Source organism: Schistocerca piceifrons, chromosome 4, assembly GCF_021461385.2.
Source record: "Schistocerca piceifrons isolate TAMUIC-IGC-003096 chromosome 4, iqSchPice1.1, whole genome shotgun sequence".
Lineage (NCBI taxonomy): Eukaryota > Metazoa > Arthropoda > Insecta > Orthoptera > Acrididae > Schistocerca > Schistocerca piceifrons.
The window spans coordinates 832,164,169-832,180,316 of NC_060141.1; the positions used below are offsets into that span (position 1 = coordinate 832,164,169).

Below are 16,148 nucleotides of genomic sequence, written 5' to 3' on the forward strand. Positions count from 1 at the left end.
CTCTCTCTCTCTCTCTCTCTCTCTCTCTCTCTCTCTCTGCATGTGCGTCTTGTCTCTATAGTGGGTAGGTGGGTAGCCTTTGTCCAGAATTTTTTTTATTGTGGCATTAACATTTCGAGATTTCGCACAAGTCTTACTCAGGCGCTGCCTATGCTGGTGCACATATGACAATCAGATGTTGTCTCAAAAGGGTGAACTTAATATATTGTTAGAAGAATTGAATCCCAACACTTAACTAACAAATGCTTGAAGTGAATAGGAGAAGGCAATGTAAATGAAGAAAAAGGGAACATAGAAATCGCTGAACGTGCATATTGCTACCCACCATAGAATGGAGATGTTGAATCACAGGCAGGCACAACAAAAAAGACTGCTAGACAAATAAGCATTGGCCAAAAGGCCTTCTCCTGATACACTGTCTTCTTGCAGAATATTACTTTGTCTTTCTTTGCATTTTTATAAAGCAGTAAATTCTGATCATACAAAAAGTTTTTTCCATTACTTAGTTGAAAGAAATTCTGCTGGATCTCTTTTCAAAGTATGTGTGAAGCCATTTGCAAAGTAAAGAATGTTCCATTATACAAAGTGGTGGCAGAAAACATACACAAAAGGAGGTTATAATTAGGCAAGCTTTCAGAGCCAGTTGCTTTTTCATGCAGAAGGATTGAAGTGGAAGGAAGACAGGTGAAAGAAAAGGACTGGAGAGGTGTAGGAAAAGGGGTAGATTTCAGAGCAGTCTTCTGAACCAGGGGCAGGGGAGACATAGCAGACAGGATGAGACGGAAAGACTGATTGTTAGGGACTGCACTGGATAGTTCTTGCGAACTGGTTCTTGCCACCCACCTGGCCTTAATTTACATTAATTTCTTGTAACCGAGTGAGGTGGCGCAGTGGCTAGCACACTGGACTCGCATTCGGGAGGACGACGGTTCAATCCCACGTTCGGCCATCCTGATTTAGGTTTTCCGTGATTTCTCTAAATCGCTCCAGGCAAATGTCGGGATGGTTCCTTTGAAAGGGCACGGACGACTTCCTTTCCTGTCCTTCCCGAGACCGATGGCCTTGCTGTCTGGTATCCTCCCGCAAACAACCCCCCAACCCCCCCATTTTCTTGTATCTCAGCACCTCGTGACAGTAACTACTACTTTCTTCGCTCTGTTTTAGTTTTCTACATCTTTCTTTTTTTTTTTACCTGTCTATCTTTCACCATCCCTCTTCCACCTCTGTCACATAAAATGCATTTAGCTTTTCACTCTTCATAACTCATACACAATGTTTTAGCAGTAATCTCCGTCTTTCACATTACTGTGTCTTCCACCTTTAAGCTCTCAGGTTTTCAAATCTCATCCGGTGCAGTCCCCAACAATCAGTCTTTTTTTCTCATCCCTTCCAATAAGTCTCCCCTGACCTGCAGTTCTGATGACTCTTTCAAAATCAACCCCCTTTCGTAGACCTCTCCAGTCCTTTTCCTTCATCCCTCTTCCTCCCTCTTTGCCTGGAAAAGAAGCCACTGGCTCTGATAGCTTGCCTTATTATAACCTTTTATGTGTATGTTCTGCTGCTGCTTGGCGGGTAGCTTTAATGTGTATACAGTTACATTATATTGTCAAAAACTGATTGTTTACATTATACAAAGATATTTGTTATAAAATTTGGAGACAGAAATGCATTCAGGAGATGAAATTTTTGTATATGTATATTGAGAGTTCTAAAAAGTAAATCAAACTACCCTTGCTTTGTTTGAGGCCTCCCCCTCGCATGTTTGTCTGCCCTGTACCTTGTGGGTCCATGTCATCCTTAATTTGACCTCCTGACGGTAAATATTTGTCAGCAGTTGTGTCTGTTAGTTTTATCCTTTTGATACAAATCTGTTTGTTATATTACAAAACTAACGAAACATACTGCCAGCAATATGCTTTTATCTAATTCTACAACTCATTGCTTTGAACATAAAGGGAATTTTTGTACTTTAACATTACTGTTTCTATGATTATCTGTGTACCGTGTGGCCTCCCTGTCGTTTGACCAGTCCATGACTGTACAGTGGATGTCATCATCATAATTTATTAGTTATTTTTATCATCCTTCTACAGAAAGCTGTGCAAGGTGAAGGTGCTATATGGAAGATGAAAACATTTATCTCAGAGCTTATCTTCGTGACAAAAAATCTGGACATTTTGTGCCACAAACAAGAGTAGGGTCTAGTCTCCAGTGGTCCCTTGTATTTCGTCAATATTGTCCAGTAGTAATACGATAACGGTCACCATTTGTAATAGATCTAGCTTATGAAGGTATCATGTTCTGGGATGTGGCAAATGAACATAATGAGACTTTGTGAATTATCATTTTGATTTCATGGGACATAGTGTGTAAACTAGTGTGGTACACTCCATGCACAATTTTTATGGTGATGTAGGCATTCACAAGGAGTTTCATACATAACAGTGTATGATACTTTCTGGCAGTGATTGTGCCCATTGCTAAAATTAGTGTTAATTGTGTTGGAATATACAAGCCAGTTGCTACTTTAGTGCATACGTAACAATAAAATACAGCTAAAATCTCTGGGCACATGAATACCATTTAATACAAATGTCAAAAACAAACAAGTAATTTGCCACAAACAAAAGGGCCTGTGTGAACCAAACTGTCTCTCCTTTCTGTTAGTTGGACTTGGTGTTGTATGTTGCAGTGAATACAATATTGTATATCCCTTTGTGATGAAGTCTGTGGTGTGTATAATGTGCAACGCAAGTTTCTACTGAACAAAGATACGGAACTGGCAGCCACAAAACAAGTGTGCTGTATTACCTCACATACTTTGGATGAGCCATGTGCTAGTTCAAACAATATCAGAAGAGCATTGTATATTTACATGATATGTAAACAAACAATTTACACTTCTTTTATGACACTTTGTTTCAATACAGTTCTGAAGTAAATTGATTTGCCTGTAAAATGTTCATATCACCTAGTAATCAGAGCAGGTGTATCAAAATTAACTAGAAATAAAGCTGTGAAATGGAGGCTCAAAGATATCCAGGTATCTTTCAAAGAGAATTTGTCATTAAGTGGAACTTGCCCATAATACTAAGATTTCATTAATTTGGTTGTGATATTTAATTGTAATAACATACAGTCAGCATTAAATACCTGAATATAATTACTGGAACAAAGAGGAATATGTGGATGCCTTATGTCTTCATGTTCTAAGAATATTTTTAACATGGTAGATTGACACATTGCACTATTTCTCATAACAGTTTCTCATCCGATAGGTCAGAGAAGATGATAAACTTCCACTACAGATATGTATAACATGTATTGATAAATTAAACTCGTGTCATGAATTAGTCAGTTCTTGCTTGGAAGCTGATGCAAAGTTACGAAAATTATTCTGCATTGAAGATGAAGAATCCATTGAAGTAAGTATGTGTGTTTTTGTAGTATACCACGTTCCACCAAATACAGAATTGTTTATCTAGAATGGCTGTTAAGTCCTCCAAAATTGTAAGCTTCCTTTATATTAATTTTTCATTGAAAAGTACATTCTGCCTTCCTGCATTTTTAATAAGTCATTAGTTAACAGGATAATGAATGCATAAGAGGAAAGTAGACTTTGCACGCTTGCGCATGCCTGCTCCCATTCTCGCACCTATGCACCCACACACACACACACACACACACACACACAGGCATGCACACACTACCATCCATCCAACCTGCACCAACTCCTTTTACCTTCCAGAAAATCACTGCATCACTGTTGGGAACCACTAGGTTCTTTTTAAGCCTTAGTTATATTAATCTGTTGCTGGACTTCTCTCTAAAAAAATGTTAAACTTCCAATAAAAGTTATAGCTGACTCCATAATTAACTGTTTAGAACTGAGCTTTTTATTGCTTTGTATATGATACTTCTTGTTGCTAACGTTTGGTTACAAATTTTTATTAGAAATTTTAAGATAGAAGCTGGAATGCAATCGCAGTAAAGTGGGGAGGGGGAGGGGAGGGGGGAGGAAGGGAACCTTTCAGCCATAGAAGACAAGTAGAAAAAAAATTATTTATATGAGAAACCACTGATATCGCAGAGGTTATATTTTCCTATTCCTTTGACCAAAACAAGAATTGTTTGATTGTATACATGATACATTGAATTGCAGACACGCACAACAAAGAGACTCTTACACATTAAGCTCTCATCCAAAGCATTCTTAAAAAAGAAAAGGATTCACACAAGCAGATACACCACACACACACGTGATCGCACTAGCTGGCGCTGTGTGTGTGTGTGTGTGTGTGTGTGTGTGTGTGTGTGTGTGTGTGTGTGTGTGTGCGCGCGCGCGCGCGCGTTTTCTTTTCTGAAAAAGGCGTTGACCGGAAGCTTAGTGTGTAACTGTCTTTTCATTATGCCGGTCTTCAACTCAGCATGTCATCTTTACAGTGAGTTGCAATCTATCCTTTCCATAATTGGTGATATTCCAACTTGGACTTTCTATTGTTTAATTGTTTGTCTATGACTAACTAATGTAATCTAATGTAATCAGAACAAACAGTCCATTCTTAGCAAAAGAGTGAGTTTATGTTCAATGTAGTGACAGTTTTTACTTTTAGTAACTTTTAACTAGCACTGCCTTTGTCTACTTTTGGTTCCTTTGATTAATTAATATTTCTGGGTGAACATAATTAGAAGAAAAGCATATAAAAAAGGAGTCTTGTGGACTCAACTAAGGTTATTCTGTCTCTTGCTGACTGAACATTTCTCTCAGACTGAGAGACTAATTCAGTGTGTGGGCCGTTGTCCTCAATTACGAAAATTTCGTATACAATCCAAGCTGTGCCATAGCATATTATAATTTTTTTTCCAGGACAATAGCTACTGTCAAATCCATGCTCTCCATATATAGGGCCAACATAGTGAGTAAAGTGAGTAGCATAATACACTTCTATGAATTTTGTGACAATTATTTGCAGTCCAGTAACAAAACTTGTTTTTTTTTTGTACAAAAGGATCTTTATATTTTCCAGTCTCTTTCACTGTTAACACCATTGTGTTAAGGAGTGCCTGAGAGTTATGGTTCAGCATGCCACTAGTACTTTCTGTAGAAATCCTGAGGGCTGTGAGGGTTGACTGGTATATGCCCCAACTGTCTCCACACTTCCTGATGTTTCTATACTCTGTCAGATGTGTATATTTTGATGAAGCACTCGTGTTTGAAACCCAGAGCAGGAAGATGATTCATTCAGGTGTGGGAACATGTCGGCCACCTCAGAAGTGGCTCAGTAAGTGTTCATGTTTCACAGTACCATATTACTTGGTGGAGAACATTCTGACAATGCAACCATTGTGAGTAATTGCTTGATTACTGTGACACAACCAACAAAAACTTATCAGGCCCCATCTATATCTCTCCATTGCTGTAGTAAATGTTAAGGTTATTTTTGCTGCAAAATTACCTAAATTCACATTTCAGTGGGGACAAACACATTTTCAAGCTTTTTGGTTGCTGAATGAAATGATGAGAAATTCATTGCACTAGTTGTTGCATTTTAATCTACTACAGTAAAAAGAAAATAACTTTTGTGGTATACAGTCCATTGAAACACCCGAGGGATATAGACTAAGTTACTTATCAGAACTGAACATAATGAAGATCTCCTTTGTTATAACAGAATTGTTGAATAAAATTCCCTGTTTCTATCAACGAAAATAGTCAGTTATTTATATTAATGTAAATTAATAGATAAAATGTCTACTCGCCAAGTGGCAGCTGGGGAACACACACAAAACGCTTTAATTTTTACAAGCTTTCAGAGCCAGTGGCTCCTTCTTCTGGCAGAAGAGTTGAAGGAGAATGGAGAGAGGTGAAGGGAAAGGACTAGAGACGTTTAGGGGAAGGGGCACTGTTCAGGAAAGTCACCCATCATCCCGGGTCAGGGGAGAATTACTGGACAGAATGAGAAGGGAAGGTTGAATGTTAGGGACTGAACTGGACGAGAATTGAATACCTGAGAGCTAAAGGTGGACGACAAGGTAATATGCAAGACAGAGATTACTACTACAACATCATGAAGAGTGAAAAACTAAGTGCATTGCATATAACAGAGCTGGGAGGGGGGACGGCGAAAAATGGACAAGTCAGAAAATGAGAGATGTAAGTAACTAAAATTGAATAAAGAAAGTAGTAGTTACTTTGAAGAGATGCTGATATGGAAGGAATTAATATAAATGAAGCCTAGGTGGATAGTGAGAACCAAGGACATGTTGTAGTGCTAGTTGCCACCTGTGGCGTTCTGAGAAACTGGTCTCTGGGGGAAGAATCCAGATGGTGCATGTGATAAAATCGGCACTGAGGTAATGACTGTCATGTTGTACAGCTTGCTCTGCAACAGGATATTTTGTGTTGCCTTTATAAACCCTCTGACTATGCCTATTAGTCTCGACTGATAACTAGGTGGTAGCAATGCTTTTAAAAGGCCGGAAAATGTGTTGTTCACAAGTGGCTCTCTCTTTGATAGCAATGTTTCGTCTGTTACAGGGTTACTTTAGGTGGTCGTGGGAGGGAGCATAGGGCAGATCTTGCAGCAGGGATGGTCACAGGGATAGGAGCCATAGGGTAGGGAGACAGGTGCAGAAGGAGCATAGGGCCTGACAAGGATATTGCGGAAATTGGAAGGGTGACGAAAATCTATATTAGGTGTAGCGGGCAAAATATCAGAGAGAATGGATCTCATTTCAGGGCATGATTTCAGGAAGTCATGGGCTTGTCGGAGTAGCTGATTAATATGTTAAAGACCAGGGTAATACTGGGTGACTAGAGATGTGTTCTGAAGTTGTTTCTTTGGAGGGATCAGCAGAAGTGCTTTTGAGCTAGGCTATTGGGATAATTATGTCCAGTGAAAGCTGAAGTGAGAGTGGTGGTGTACTGCTGTAAAGAGTCTGCATCTGAACAAATACATTTGCAACAAATGCCATTGCTGTTTGGGAGGGAATGTTTGACATGGAAAGGATGGCAACTGTCAATACATATAAGTACTGTTGTTAGTGGGTTTGATGTGGATGGAAGTGTGTAGCTAGCCTTCGGTGAGGATGAGATAAAAATTAGGGAAAATGGCATGGAATTCAGAATAGGATCATGTGTAATTTAATTGGGAGAAGGTATTAAGAGATTCCAGGAATTTTTAACAGGTCATTCTCAACGTGAGTCCATATGGCAAAGATGTCATCAATGTACGTAAACCAAACCAGGAGCTGATGGCTTCTGGATCATTTACATGCATTGTCACTAATCGACTATTTTCATTTTTATATTAGCCCTTGTAGCCATCTGTGTAGTCCTCTTTTCAGTCTTTGTTGTTATCTGTCTTGTTCAAGCTATTGTCTGTTTTCTACATTTTATGCTAGTATTCCAATCGTTTATTTACCTGTGCCACCCGGATTTATCAACACTTTGTCTTTTCTAGTACTGGTTTTCGTGCACATTCTTTTTTATGAATTTGCTTATATGAATTCCACTGTTATTTATGAATTTGCCTACAGTTCCACTACACTGCAGGGCATTCTCCCGATCGTTTTTCGTTGATTTATTTTAAAATTTGACTGCTATTTTCTTTCCTAGCCTCCACTTACTCTGTTTACGCAATTGTTTCACATTTTTGTGTGTTTGTTTTTCACCAAACCACTCTGATTGACTTTTACTACCATCTCCTACATTACTTTGTTTTCCAAGCAAAGTAGTTTACATTATCTCCTGTGACTTTCTCTTTCTGTCTGACCAGTTTTTAAAATTTTGTCTCCTTTCACGACTTTGGCTATTTCCCTCCCACCCCTTGCCCCCCCTCCCCCTCCTACCACCTCCCATATCATTTTTTCAGATCATATAGACCACTCTTGTGGTGAGAAGTTCTTGTCTACTCATGCCTTCTGTTAACCATTGCCCGTTCTCACAATTTTTGTGCAAAATTTTTTGATTTTTCCGAATTTTTTTCCGTACTTTTCTTCCGTTTGTCTATCTTTTTCCACCCTCTGCCTCTCGTTTATGCCACTCCCACCATTTCTATCACTCCAAACTGTCATCTCTTGTCATGGTGAATTCTGTCAAATATTACATCTGTTATTTTTCAATTACATGCCTCTGCACTGCCAAAATTAAGGTCCCAAATTCTGTTTCTGGAAACCTGCTTGTCCCTTGGAGTTACACCCAAAGGCCTGACTTTGAAAGTTCCTATTTCTGGATGTAATCCTACTCTACACCACCTTCTGTTACAGTTTCAAATACAGCAGTCTTTTGCACATACCCGACTAATCTGTGACCATTTTGCCTCATTTGCCCGTTTCCACTCCACTAGACTTCTCGCTTTCTACAAAATCTTGCAGTTATCTGCCCCTCATGTTTCCTTGGAGTGTATCATCCGCCAAGCCAACTTCAGACTGCAACAACTTGCCAGACTTAACCTCAAAAAGCTATCTCACCTTCTCTTATAGTACCTCAACAGTAATGTTTCCCTTCTTGTCCCACTGCAGCTTCCTAGACAGCCACACCATCAACCACCACTCCTCTTCTACAAACCGAGCTTGGCCAGCCTCCTCAACATCCCACAACCTTCACCGTTGCCTCCCAGACCAGTACAGTGTTCTCAACCTACCAACCCCCCCCCCCCCCCCCCCCTATGAATTATCTGTAGTATCTAAGTTTATCACTTTCAGCCCTAAACCATGCTGCTTTGGTGAAGGACCTACTTTCTTTTACACTTAGTGTCAACTGGAAATATCACTTTGCAACCCAGTCCCAAAACCATTCAAGCAGCAAACCTGACACTGAACCCTGTCTTCAGCAGTTCCAACCACGGTTCCAACTTGATCCACCACCACTACCTCAGAATCATCCGTTACAAATTTATAAAGAATTCCTCACATTTATAATTCCTCACATTTATAAAGAATTCCTTCACAACCTTTCCTCAGGTCCCTACAACATGGCCGTAACCTGTCCTCTGCAGATCTCCAGGCCCTATGTTCCCTGAAAGCTGATGACCCCCTTATTATCCTCCCAGCATACAAAGTATCTACCACTGTGGTGCCTGACTTACAGGAGTATGTTAGTGAAGGTCTATGCCAGCTGTCTGACACCTCCACATAAAGCATCTGCCATCAGTATCACATCCATGTGATTCAAACTGACCTGCAGTGTCTCTTAAAAACCTCAGGCCCATCACAAGGGCTTACGCCTCAACCCATAGAACTTCTTACCCCACCCAAACCATGCGCTCCCACATTTTACCTTCTTCCTAAGATCCACAAACCCAACCATCCTGGCCATTCTGTAGTTACCGGCTTCAAAGCACCTACCAAACTTATACCTACATTAGTTGATCAATGTCTGCAAAGCATAGCACAAAGACTTCCCTGTTGTATTAAACATACCAACCATTTCCTAGATTGTCTGAAATCTGTGCCTGTCCTACTCCCACTACACATCTTGCTCCTTCTATACCATCACCACATATGTACATAGTCTGTCTGCTGCTAAACATTTCCTCAGTCAGCGCCCACCTGATTCCAAACCTTTGACATCTTTCTTATGCACCCTCATCAACTTTATATTTACCAACAATTACTGCACCTTTGAGGGGTAGACATACAAGCTGATCAGTGGTATGGCCATGGGAACCAGGATGGCTACTTCCTACACCAACCTTTCCATGGGTCACTTGGAGGAAGCTTTCCTGGGATCCATTAGCCTTCAGCCCCTGGTTTGGTTTAGATACGTTGATGACATCTTTGCCATATGGACTCATAATGAGGCTGACCTGTTAAAATCCCTCTATATACTTTCTCCCAGTTAAATTTAACATAGTCCTATTCCGAATCCCATGCCATTTTCCTTGATGTTTATATCATCCTCACTGAAGACAAGCTTGACACTTCCATCCACATCAAACCTACTAACAAACTTGCCATCCTTTCCATGTCAAATGTTTCCTCTCATACAGCCTTGGCATTTGAGGCAAATGTATTTGTTCAGATACTGAATCTTTACAGCAGTACACCACCACTCTTACTTCAGCCTTCATTGGATGTAAATTATCCTAATAGCCTAGTTGTGCCTATCTGCGACTCACCATCTTCACTATATGGTGAGAAGCAAACTTCCCTTCTCTTAATAGTGTTACATTCCATCCTGGATTTTCCATTGTTTGATTTTAGCCTAGTTCAAAAGTAGATTTCCCAGGCCATCACATCCAATCCTCGTACTGCTGATGTGGTGTCACTGCCAGACACCACACTTGCTAGGTGGTAGCCTTCAAATCAGCCGCGGTCTGGTAGTATACGTCGGACCCGCGTGTCGCACTATCAGTGATTGCAGACCGAGCGCCGCCACACGGCAGGTCTAGAGAAAAATACGCTCTCATTTGCCGAGACGATAGTTTAGCATAGCCTTCAGCTACGTCATTTGCTATGACCTAGCAAGGCACCATATTCAGTTACTATTGATATTGTGAATCATGTACCATCAAGAGCGACGTTCATCATTAATGGATTGAAGTTAAGTATTCCACCAGCTACGTCCATTTCTCTAAATTCTAATTTCCTTGTCCTGTTCCAGACCTCACGCCAGCCTGCGTGAGCTAAAACGCGTGTATTTCGGCCTCCTCTAGTAACACGGTGTTGGCTCTCCTGCCAACCACAACAGCTGATCCCTCCAAAAAACATCAGAGTAGACCACTCGTCACCCACTATTATCCTGGTCTTGAATATATTAATCAGCTACTTTGACAAGGCCATGACTTCCTAAATTCATGCTCGGAAATGAGATCCATTCTGTCAGATTTTGCCCCCACACCTAAAATAGCTTTCTGTCGTCCTCGCAATCTCCACAATATCCTTGTCAGACCCTATGCTCCTTCTACATACATCTCCATACCCAATGGTTCCTACTGCTGTGAGAGTCCTCGCTGCAAGTCTTGCCCTGTGCACCCTCCTACCACCACCTATTCCTGCCCTGTAACAGGCAAAAAATATAATATCAAAGAGAGAGCCACCTGAGAAATGGCGCATCGTATACCAGCTTTTATGTAAACACTGTTTGGCCTTTTACATCGGCATGACTACCACCCAGCTATCAGTCAGGATGAATGGGTATAGGCAGAGGATGTATACAGACAACATAAAATATCCTGTTGCAGGGCATGCTGTACAAAATGACAGTCATTACCTCAGTGCCTGTTCCATCACACGCACCATCTGGATTCTTCCCCCCAGACACCAGTTTCTCATAACCCCGTAGGTGGAAAATAACACTACAATATGTCCTTGTTTCACACCACCCACCTGGGCTTAATTTACGTTAATTCCTTCAGGCTCAGCATCTCTTCACTGTAACCACTCCTTTCTTCATTCCATTTTAGTTTTCTGTATCTTTCATTTTCTGAATTGTCTATTTTTTGCCGTCCCACCTGTCTTAGATATAATGCACTTAGCTTGTCAGTCTTCTTAATTTGTGCCCAGTACTGTAGTAGTAATCTCTCTTGCATATTACCCTGTCTTCCACTTTTAAGCTCTCAGATTTTTAAATCTCATCCGGTGTAGTCCCAAACAATCAATTGGTCTTTACCTGTCATCCGTGCAGTAAGTCTCCCCTGACCCGCATTTCTGGCCGAGTTCCCTGAATTCTACCCCTTAAGTCGCTAAACCTCTCCAGTCCTTTTCCTTCACCCCTCTTCCTTTGTCTTCAACTCTTCTCCCAGAAGAAGGAGCCACTGGCTCTGAAAGCTTGTAAAACTTAAATCCTTTTGTGTTTGGGTTCTCTTGGCCCCTGTTGGTGAGTAGATTTTTTAAATCTATTTGTTTATATTACATTATCAAAATTCCATGTTTGACATTATTAGTCAGTTGACAGAAAAATTATTTGTCACCATACTCAGATTTTTGAAGTATTGAAGTGATTCTTCCAAAGTGAATGTAGTTATAAATAAGCTAAATGTTTGGGTGTCATTACATAATTAGAGCTGAGTGGTTTCTTTTGTATTCTAATAAAGTATCTGTAATACGTTTATGTGAATTGTGGAATTTTTGATAACTTGAATATGTTTTTACTAGTCAGTGGCACTCCTCAGGGAAAAATATTTGCAAATTGGTCAAATCAGCCTTTATTTTCTGTTTTAATTTGTAGATGATGCCTGTTTTAATTACATGAATGGAGCAACTCGTCAATTGCACTGTACAGAACTCCTTATAGTATTGAGGTTTTATTTACTTTAACCTACATTATGTATATTTTAAAGTGATATTCTTTCTGAATCATCTCGTTCACATTGGTTATGCAATTCATAATTGGGAAGGTATTACATTGCTTCAAACAGCTCTCCCAAATGCTCTTCAAAATGTTGTTGAAATATTATTGTTCAGATTTCGTTTCCAATTTTTATACGATATCAGCAGAGATGGACACAGAATGGAAGCTGATTTACTCAAATCCAGCATGCCGGATGGCAATAGGCAGCAGCTTCTGATGATTCAATGAAATTACAAAACTATCAAAGTTGAAGTTGGACAGAAGCTTGTTTTTATTTACATAGTGGCTGAAATTCCATGTAGTTTTGATAGTTTCATAATTTCATTGAATGGAAACATGAATTACAAAAGTCTTAACATCATTGGAAAAGTTGTTCAAAATAATCATTATTATCTGGTTTGAAGAGAGCAGTGAATACAGATGGCAAGTATATATGGATGTGGAAAATTGTTGGTTTAATGTTCACCTGCTGAGTGGCCAATATTTTTCTTAGTGTTTTTGATTGTGCTTGTAAGTATTTTATCTCGCTCTACTGTTAACATCACAGTGAGTATATGAATAGCAACTGAGAAATTTGTAGGATCCATATTATAGTCAGTGTTAACTTATTCTGTTTATCGAGGAAAATTTGAGCTGCTATTGACTTTTGCTGATATTCCGTAACCCTTTTTTTTCTGAAAATTACTCTATTCCATTGTAGTGTGGCAACACAACAAACTTACTATGGCTAATACACTGATGCGGGGGAGGGGGGGGGGGGGGGTTGATTGCAACACAAAGGAGTTGTGCAAAATACACAAAAGTTCGTAGGTGTGTTTCTACATCTGAAAAATAATGTTTATTTAAATTTCATGCCAGTCACATGAGACTGGCGCTAGCAGTGCCAGTATGAGGATGCAAATCAGGTTTGGTTTAAACACATACTGTAGTAGTCATGAGCGTTAATTACCTTTGAGATTGGACATGGCGAGTTGGCATTAGTCAAAAATGCCTTTAGAGCAACAAAGACACCATTATCAGCACCTCACTGAGTTTGAACAAGGTTGTGTAATACAGCTATGAGAAGCTGGGTGTTCCTTCGGTTGTACTGCAGGGAGACTTGGCAGCAATGTACCCAATATACATGACTGCTGGCAGTGGTATTTGCAAAACGATTGGGCTCTAGACAGCAAGAGGACTTGGCTCCAAGTGGCCACATGGCAATACCAAGACCATGGTGTTCATCATATGGCTCTGGCCCATCCTGCTGCATCTGCAGCAGCAGGTTAAGCAGCAGTTGGCACCACACTGAACTGTCAAAAATTGATTGGTTATTTCAAGGCCAAGTGCCCTGTACACTATGTGATCAAAAGTATCCTAACACACCCAAAAATATAGGTTTTTTCCTTTATGTGCATTGTGCTGCCACCTTCTGCCAGGTACCCTATATCAGTGACCTCAGTAGTCATTAGACGTTATAAAGAGAGCAGAAGGGGGCACTCTGCGGAACTTACAGACTTCAAATGTGGTCAGGTGATTGGGTGTCACTTGAAGAGGGTCGTAACGTGTAATAGACAGACAGACATCCATCCAGATCATCATTATTTGAATTCTAAACTGCATCAGTATCCACTGCAAGTACTATGACAGTTAGGCGGAAAGTGAGAAAACTTGGGATTTCATGCTTGATAGGCTGCTCATAAGCCACACATCGCACTGGTAAATGCCAACCAACGCCTCGCTTAGTGTAAGGAGCATAAACATTAACGATTGAACTGGGGAAACATGTTGTATGTAGTGACAATCATGGTATGCCCCCGCCCCCTCCATTTCAAAATCACGAGGGATCTAATTAGGGATGTGGACTGATCATTCTAAACACAACTCCAGTTGTCAGAGGTATGCATGTCATGCCCTTTCCGGAAAAATTTCTGAGAACAGATTTATTTATTTATTTATTTATTACCCCCCCTCCCCCCTCTTCATCAATTGACCTGACAGGATGCGTCAACGAACAGAACATGTGCTACTGGGACAACACCAGTCATTGAGAATTGCATCAAAGGCCTCTATAGTAATCTAAATTCATAGTGTACTTCATGATCTCCATAGCTGCGAATGTTGGTTCCTAGTTTGTTGAAGAAAAATGAGGTCATAATCATAGAGAATTCGGACTAGTATGTGAACATTCTGAAGAGATTTTTCCCCCACACAACTTGATGAATTGAACTTGGGGACCTTTGGTCCCAACAGAACAGAGCAACAGGTCACACTGAAAGGGCTATTTTGTGGAAACACTTCCCAGAGCTCCTCACCTTAGTAAGGGCCGATTTGGAGTGGCTATTAGAAATGTGGTGCTACAGAAGAATGCTGAAGATAAGGTGGGTAGATCACGTAACTAATGAGGAGGTATTGAATAGGACTGGGGAGAAAAGAAGTTTGTAGCACAACTTGACTAGAAGAAGGGATCGGTTGGTAGGACATGTTTTGAGGCATCAAGGGATCACAAATTTAGCATTGGAGGGCAGCGTGGAGGGTAAAAATCGTAGAGGGAGACCAAGAGATCAATACACTAAGCAGATTCAGAAGGATGTAGGTTGCAGTAGGTACTGGGAGATGAAGAAGCTTGCACAGGATAGAGTAGCATGGAGAGCTGCATCAAACCAGTCTCAGGACTGAAGACCACATCAACAACAACAACAACAACAACAACCCGTTTCCCCAATTTGGCAGCCCCTTGCAATCTCTCTCTCTCTCTCTCTCTCTCTCTCTCTCTCTTTTCTTAAACCACATTTATCATTTATGTTAACCATCCAAGGACGCTGCTAGACCTGAAGGCCAATATCTGGGCAGAAATTACCAACGTAGCTGATGCTATGCTTGTAAGAGTCGTGCAGAAAATGAGAAATCAGTTTATGCATTGTATAGCCTATGGGGGACGTCACCTACCTGAATGATTTTGAAATCTCTAGAAATGTATGTACTCATATAAAAAAATATTCATAAAATGTGTTTTGATGGGATAAACCAAAAACCCAACAGTGAAATGAAACAGGAGAAAAACACCAGGAACAGGGATCAGTAGAAACAGATGTCGCACATTTTGTCGTTTTTGACAAGATAAACTCAAGCTGCAGTGTTCTTCTGTGACATATCAGTGTAGAAGTTGGCACAGAAACAGCTAAGTAAAAAGTCCCTGCAATCTGCACATTTCTTTATATGTAAATTCTGACTTCAGAATTTTCATTTGTGTGAGACCATGTGTGCAAGATTCGTGCGCTGATTTGAACTTCTAGCTTTAAATTTTTGCTTTTCACGTCGCTTCTGCATAATCTTTCATTTATGTATCAATACCTGTTTATGTTATAGTATATTGTGAAATTTCAAACATTCGCAAGTGCCATTATTAATTCGTACTGTTGTTGTTAATTGGAGGCATAAACTTGTTTGTGCTTATTTACAATTTTTGAGAACAGTAGGCCTGTCCTCATTCGATAAAATTGTTTTCTAATTTAATGGTGTGATTACATGAAAAATTTTTGAGAATTTTTGGATGCTTACAAAACTATATTTTTGTAACTTACTCGTAGGAGTGTTTTAAAACTTATTTCATAGCAAATCAATGTTTGTGATTTACAGTTACTGCCAAAGAATAGATCACTCTGAATTTCTTTGTATATCAATGCAAGTAGCTGTGCATTTTTGAGAATAATCTAAATTGTAGTAAATTGGCGTTTGTGATTTGGTTACTGTAGCAGATAATAGTAAATAACATATTGTGTTACATCTAGTTTTTATATTGTGAGAAGTATATATTATCTACATATATCATCAATTAACACTATTTTCAACATCATTAGTGACTTCAAAAAAT

The 16,148-nt window shown here is 39.9% G+C and overlaps 1 protein-coding gene across 2 annotated transcripts in view; it reads left to right on the plus strand.

Moving 5' to 3' along the window:
• LOC124794981 (zinc finger protein 665-like) overlaps positions 1-16,148 on the plus strand; it is a 162,927-nt gene that overhangs the window by 126,570 nt on the left and 20,209 nt on the right. The window contains exon 7 of one of the 2 annotated variants that reach the window (XM_047258723.1): positions 3,279-3,425. The exons of the other annotated variant lie outside the window; for it this stretch is intronic. Coding sequence (XP_047114679.1) covers positions 3,279-3,425 — 147 coding nt within the window. The remainder of the gene's footprint in view (positions 1-3,278; positions 3,426-16,148) is intronic. 2 annotated transcript variants of the gene reach the window in all.